Here is a 7,812-nt window from a genome sequence, read left to right as displayed (position 1 = left end):
AGCTCTTTTGTTTCTCTGTCTCGTTTGCCAAAAAAAAAAAAAAACAACCAACTATTATTGTTACTTGCCCCTGGCGGCAATAATTCCACGGGAGTGCAGCTCAGGAAAGATATCTGTTACCGACGGAGTTGTGTTTCATTCCACGTTGTATCTACTCGAATCGTTTCAATTTCCACTTGCTGTATAATGTAATATAAGATGTGGAATTGAACCAAAAGCTTTTAGGATACTTTAATGATCTTATTATATTCAAATCTATAGAAAAAAAATTTAGTGATAATCAGACAATAAACAATCGAATAAAAACAGATTAGAGACGTTAACAAAAAAATAGCTATTTACGTCAAACTTACATTGTATAAGCCAGAAAACTATTCTTTGACAGCCCATTTCGGAGCAACTCGTACAGTTGACAAATCCGGTATAAATACTTCTTTACCTTGTGGACAAATGTTTAAAAATTATGATCTCATCACTTGTGTCTCACTATCAATGATTTCTTTTTAATTAGAAACATTGTAATAAAAGAGATTACGGTCGCACACCTAAGTCTACAGTGATCTACATTTCACGATTCTACATGAGCAATATTTCCTAACAGTGATGGGCCTGTAAGATGGCGCAATAAACTTTATGCAAAAAACCAAGCTGTGTAAATTACTGTAATTTACACGGTGTATTTGTTATGGGTATATCACTGTTTCATAATTATACATTTATAATTGATGAAAGCTAACCTTGCATCTTAGATTGGTGAAAATTATGACTAAAACTATTTTATAATATATTTTAAAATACGTTTGTAATAAAGTTCTTGGTTTTTATGATAAATTACCTGTGATTATCAAAACAACTCAGTCATGGAAGAAGAAAGCAATAGTAACAACAAACAACTTTCAAAATTCGCTGTGTCCCGAAGAAAACGAAAACTTATTGAGCTGTCATCAAAAACATTTTCAAATTTAGATCTTCTTTCTTCGTTACCACCAAAATTATTCGTAAGTGTTAATCAGTTTATACTTAATATTGTATATCTCTTTTGAAAGCAATCGTCCATTATATAAAACATCTTAAACAATGTTCTGAATTTAATTTTTAGAACCCGATAGAGAAACTACTCAAGTTTATCAATCCAATCGATTATTCAAGTGGATTTCCAACTGATATCGATGATGAAGCTTTAAACGTTGAAAGTTCCACTAATGATGATGCCGATGAAGAAAGTAGATTTGAGTCAACAGAGGAGATAGAAACAGACAATTTATTAGAAAAAGATTACAACAGTGAAGACACCGAAGAGCTAGAAAATGAAGACATGCATTCAAATAAAAAGGAAGGATCTTTTATTGACTGTCAAATGAATGACTATATGTATACATTATTTTGGCGGCCAGTTGTTTTAGCGAAAGATCATATTCTTGTATTTTTGACTATGTCATTAGTTTATCACTGGACTTATGAAGCTACTTTAATGATATTGTCGTGGATCAATCGAGCAACTTTTAATGGTTCATTACCTGAATACAAACAGTCATTATGGAGAACGTTAGGTAAAAATAGAATTGTTGAGACTCGGCACTATATTTGTGAGCATTGTCAAATAAATCTCGGGACAAAAAAACCAGTACAATGTTCTGTTGCATCATGTAACGCTGCAATGCCGAAACCTTCTATTGGTTATTTTATACAACTTGACTTACAGTCCCAATTAAAAGATCTTTTCGCAATCCCTGGTATTTACGACCAACTTCAGTACCGATTTACGAGAGTTAAAAAAAATCATGCTAATCTTGAGGACGTATATCATGGAAAGTTGTACAAAGAACAAAGTAAACCACATGGGTTTTTGAGTAACAAGAACAATTTCTCTTTCGTTTTAAATACTGATGGTGCCAGTGTTTCTGACTCATCGAAAACAAGTGCTTGGCCTGTGTTTTTGCAAATTAACGAGCTTCCACCACATCTTAGAAAAAAACATATGCTTTTAAGCACCATAGGGGTTGGAAATGGACATCCAAATTTGAATTCAATGCTGACTCCCCGAGTTAGAGAATTATCTCATTTATATCAGATCGGAATTAAATGGCAACTAAATGGAAATGAAGTCCAGAGTAAATTTATGGTATTGCTGTGTGGCGTCGATTCGGTTGCACGATCAATGATCTTACGAATGGCTCAATACAACGGTTTTTTTGGATGCACATATTGCTACCAAAATGGCACTTTTGTCCATAAATCAATGAGATATCCATTTGAACAAACTATTATCAAACGAAGTCATGGCGAAATCGAAGAACTTGGTGAAAATGCTCACGATTCTGGAAATCGTATGTTAGGAGTCATTGGACCTTCAATTTTGTTTGCTGTTCCAGGCTTTGATTGTGTTCGTGGCATGGTCGTAGAACCACTTCACCATCTTTTTTTGGGAGTTTCGAAGCAATACACCAAGCTCTTATTAGGTCCTGAAACGTTTATTAATGTGAATAAAAGAATAAAATTTGTATCAAAACCAGTAGCAGAGACAATTATAGATCAACGGTTGTTGAAAATTCGACCTCCAAGTCGTATTACTCGTTCACCGAGATCTATTAAAGATTTAAAATTATGGAAAGGACAAGAGTGGCGAAATTGGATTCAGTACTATTCTCTTATTTGTCTAGAAGGTATTTTAAAGCCCCAGTATTTGAAACATCTGTCTTTGCTTTCTCAAGCAATTAACTGTCTTAACTCAGATTGTATTACACTGTCACAATTGTTTCACGTAAGAGAACTGCTAAAAAAATTTGTCCTTCAGTATGAAAATTTGTTTGGACAAGCTGCTATGAAGTACAATATTCATCTTTTGCTCCATGTTGTTGATACTGTTGAGGATGCTGGTCCTTTATTCGCGTACAATGCTTCAGTCTTCGAATCTTGGAACAGAAAAATCTTGCAAAATATTACGAGTCCGAATGGACGTTCAATTCAAATCGTCACTCGTTTTTTAATCAAAAAAAAATTAGAACTTCTTTATTTAGATGACACAGTAAGCGATATGGCCCGAAATTTTGTACTAACTCTTGTAAATAAATTCAAGTTTGAATTAGATCTTGAAATAAATGGAAACTTTCAAGGACTTGGTACGAAAAGAATTCGATCTCCTTCCGAATGCGAGCGAGTTGTCTTAGCAAATAATGGGTACCACGTCAATAAATTAATTAGTTATCCTAAAGTATTATCCAATAAAATAGAGTATCGTTCTTTCAATGCTGATGGAAACACTAAATTTTCCAACTGCGTAGTATATTGTGAAAAAATTGGTTTTGGAATGATTGAAAGTATTGTAGAGTTTAAAGTCGACAGGGTCCAATGGGTTAGCGGATACATAATAAATATATTAGAAAAATCAAAAAAAGCTTTTCAGACCGATTTCATATTTAATGTTGTCGATGTTAAAAAAAAATGTTTCGTGAAGTCGACTGAGCCATTAGTTCCAGCAATCGCTATTTATTCGATTTTTGGTTTTAGAGCATTAAAGTTGAGTAATTGTTGGGAAATTGATTGAATATGTTAGATATACTGAATGTAAAAGAAGGTATTTTTTTAACACTGCTTATTCTTTGAAAAAACTTATTTTTTCATGTAAAACAAATGAACAATGTCGCAGCGTATCAATAAATACACCAATGTTTTGCAAATAACAAATTGGAACAAATTCATGATAGTGATAATTATTAATAAAAATTCTTGATTTTTACTTAATATCTACATCATTTTTTCCCAAAATAATCATAAACCGTTCTATGATAACTTATAATTTCATAGTAATCGTTAAATAACCTAAAGATAACCATTACTTAACTTTCGAAAAAATTATCAGTTTAAACGGTTATAGAACCCTGAAATAACCATTAGAAATTCGTTAAAAAACGGTTCGATAATGGTTGCAAACGCGCAACTTGCAACCATTTATAGGGTTATTTAATAGTTCAATAACGGCTATTGAACCGTTAAAGAACCAGAAATGAACCGAACCAACAAATAACCATTAATGAACCAAGAAAAATGGTTGCACCGTTCCGTCAGGGCTCTCATGTTGATATCGTCTACATCGACATTTCTGGCCGATAAAATAGCCCAGTTTTCTAATTTACCATATTCTTTATTTTTTATAACTTGCCCGTAAACATCTTCAGCTATATCAGCCTCACGTGGTGCGATACAATGGTCTGGTAGATTTAAATCAGAATCATTATAATTTGCTGTGCCATCACCTACTGTTAATAAATACTTACTGAATTCAACTTCTCCTGGGCGTGTTCGCATATTTTTAGTCAATGTGTACTCAGTAAAATATGGCCACAAATGAGTAAATTTAATCGACAAATCAACTAATTCACCACGAGTTGCATTTTTTTTTACTGGTAGCAATTGTCGAAAATCGCCACCAAGAATCAATATTTTTCCTCCAAACGGTTCATCTTTATTCATTACGTCACGCAAAGTTCGATCTACGAATTCCAATGCATATTTGGGTGACATTGGTGCTTCATCCCACATTATAACATCCATCTTCCTGCAATAATCAGCTTCTTTTGATTGAGCTGTAATAGTTAATGAAAAATCACTATATAAAGCAATTGGAATTTTGAAGGTTTTGTGAACCGTTTTTCCACCTGGAAGTAAAGTTGCTGCAATACCAGTATAGGCCATAGTGCTTACATTTTTACTTAGACTGCGCAGTAAATGATACAAAGTTGTATAAATGTAAGTTTTTCCAGATCCTCCAGGTCCATTAATAAAGAAACATTTTGATGCAGTGCTGTTAACATCTACAGCTCTTTTCAAAATAGTATCAACGAATGCTTTTTGTTCATCATTAAGTAATTCATATTGTCTTGACCCAGTATCTTTGTGCTGTTCAAATGAAATTTCAGTATCATCATTCTCAATTTCTGTAATTTGTGACATTGAGGGGAAATCCTTCAAGCTCGACCTTTCATTCTGTAATAATGTATTTATTTTAATGTAGGCAGTTCTGTGTGCTTGATGCAATGGCATTGATCTGGAATAATCTTGAGACAGTGCATCTTTAAATTCTTCCCACAACTCTTCTGGATGGATAGGATGGCAATGAAGTAAAATTCGTACGAATAATTGTCGTAATTGGAGAGGCATCATCCAAACTTCTGCTTCATGCATGGCATTTTTCCATTCATTATCATCCTCTATTAAACCCAATGCTAAACACGTACTAACATATGTTTCATGTACAATTCCATCAACTGTTCGCAAATTTTCATAGCTTGTAGCACCTTTAGTGCAAATCAAAAGCAACCTTAAATGAAATAATTCAGTTTGCGCTGGGCTGACTGAGTACATCCGTCCCAAAGTACTGAAATGACTTTTTCGTTGTTGCCAAGTATAAGTAGATGTACCTGCTAACTTTTTGTAAACATACTCCGTCGGTATTTCAGAATATGTAAGATCCCTTGCTTGTGGATCATGAGCATTTAAAGCAAAATAGGCAATTAACATTGACTCTTTATTTAAAGCAGCTTGAATTGCGTCTTCATTATCAATATCGTCAACCATAACTGTTTGTTGATTTGGCAAATGTACAGGTAGTCTCACCACAGCATGACTTCTACCATGTAAAGAATAATTTAGAATTCGCGCACAAGCTTCAGGAGGACTAACGTAGCGAGTCTCTATGAACTCACGAATTTCATCATGATGAATTGTTTGATCAACTTGATCTCCATTTGTATCTGTTTCTTGTACAACAATTGCAGCAGCATCATGACCTTTATATATGTGACATATAAATATTTTACTGCTTTGATGCTCGAAACAACTTCTACATTAATGTGACAATTCAAGAGAAGTGACAATTCTCTATTGTATGGCACTACATGTTTGTTGCTAAAAATGAAACCATCTTGGCGAGTGTAGGTCCCAGTGTCACGGCGTCTATACTGAGGATAACCATTTTCATCCAGAGTTGTTGTATCAGCAAACGCTTTAGGATAATGTTTAGAACATTTACCATTATCATCTAGGCACCAGTCGCCACATGGGCCATGAATCATATTTTTTTTTTACAATTTCATACAATCGAGGATTTTTATTTGGATTAGGAATTTCTGCTGAAATGAATTGATCTACAATTTCTGGAGTTGTTATTTTTGAATTGTGTTGCAAAGTTAATAATAAATGAACATGTGGTAACCCACGTTTTTGATATTCAACTTGCATGTGGACACACCGCTTAACTTCATCTTTGCGCCATCTATACTGTTTACTCAGTTATTACTCAAATCCGCCATTCACCGCCATGATTATTGATAAATGATAATTAATACTTTATACAGAATATTGTTATTGTTTATCAGTTTATTATTCACTGTTGTTTTTAAAATTTATGGTATAAGTATACACTTGGTTTTGATTGAATTTTCAATTAAAATATACCTATGTCTTTAATTTATTTAATGAATCTATTTTGTTTCTAGGTATAAATTGTAAGATAAATTTATACAACACCACTTAAACTGACAGACAATGTTGCTATATATTAATTAAATAGTTAATTAACAATTCACCTAATCTTTAGGGCTATTTTATTATAATAAAAAAAATATAGAGCTTTGCTCTCATTATGTCACGTTATAATTATAATTGAATTATAGTTTGTACGATGATGCATCTTGTTTTTTTAACAATAATCAGTACTCGTTATTTATTCACTACAAATAATAATAATTACTCATCAATTTAATAATTAAATTCTTAATAAAAAATTCACCTACTGAAATAGGGCTTTGCTATTATTTATTTTGTATACTCTATAACGTAACCAGACGTTACAACATGGGGATTATCACCAATCGTTAAATGTTCAATTAATAATTCTTTTATAATTATTAAGTCATTTTATTTGTCATTACATCAATTAAAAATAACCAAAGTAATTAAACACTCTTATCAACTGATTAATTGAACATTTATATAACGATTCACCTAATATTTAGGGCTTTTATAACAAAAATATAAAAATAATAATTAATTGTATTATTTCATAATACTTTTTGGATAATCATTGGCAACGTGATAAGTGCACCAGTTTCTGGTAATATTAAATTGACCAACTAAAATGAAATTTAAATTTAGCATTACATGCTCAGTATAACTCATTACAACAAAATTATAAAAGTAATAGAAAAAAATATTAGTAACATGGTTACAATTAATCCATGATATGAACAACACGTTAAAAAAAAAAAATAGAAATTACTGGTAATTATTAGTTATAAAAAATTAAATTGACTTAGTCAAAAAAAAAAAAGAATAAAACAGTAGTGTCCATAAAAAATGTCTTACTCGTTTGATTCATCAGATGAGCCTGATGAATCTTGACGTGCTTTTTTAGTATTTGAAATACCACCATCTTCTTCTTTTTCTGAATCACTGTCATAAATGACAATGGACTTTGCTTGTTCTTCAGGGTCACTTGATTCATGATCTGACATGTCCAATTGTTTTTTAACTTGACGTTTAAGTCGATTGGTACGGCGAAGAATACGTGGACGAGATGGTCCCGCTCAATCACCAGGTGATCTAGATGGAAACGGTATAAATTCACGATCGAATCGTGCATTGTATCGTCTTTCAAAGTCATCACAATTGTGACGTGGTAATGCACGACCAATATTATCTGAACAAATAGAAAAAAAACAAAGGATTAATATTGAAATAATAATTCAAGTTTAGCTATTGAAATTACCTTGTTGAACAATTGACACAGATCGTTGGTTAACACCTTGATGATTA

General features: G+C 32.3%; 1 protein-coding gene across 1 annotated transcript; it reads right to left on the bottom strand.

Annotated features, from left to right (window-relative positions):
• Positions 1–3,868: 3,868 nt before the first annotated feature.
• On the bottom strand, positions 3,869–7,511 carry LOC122856420. The gene is made up of 3 exons (XM_044158120.1): positions 7,363–7,511; positions 4,160–5,836; positions 3,869–3,878 (listed from the first exon to the last, which is right to left on the bottom strand). The coding sequence occupies exons 1-3, from the start codon at positions 7,509–7,511 to the stop codon at positions 3,869–3,871; spliced, it is 1,836 nt and encodes a 611-aa protein (XP_044014055.1).
• Positions 7,512–7,812: the final 301 nt, after the last annotated feature.

This window comes from Aphidius gifuensis, linkage group LG1 (assembly GCF_014905175.1).
Source record: "Aphidius gifuensis isolate YNYX2018 linkage group LG1, ASM1490517v1, whole genome shotgun sequence".
Classification (NCBI taxonomy): Eukaryota; Metazoa; Arthropoda; class Insecta; order Hymenoptera; family Braconidae; genus Aphidius; species Aphidius gifuensis.
The sequence above is the reverse complement of the archived record's forward strand: the minus strand, read 5'-3'. Positions and strand labels throughout refer to the sequence as shown.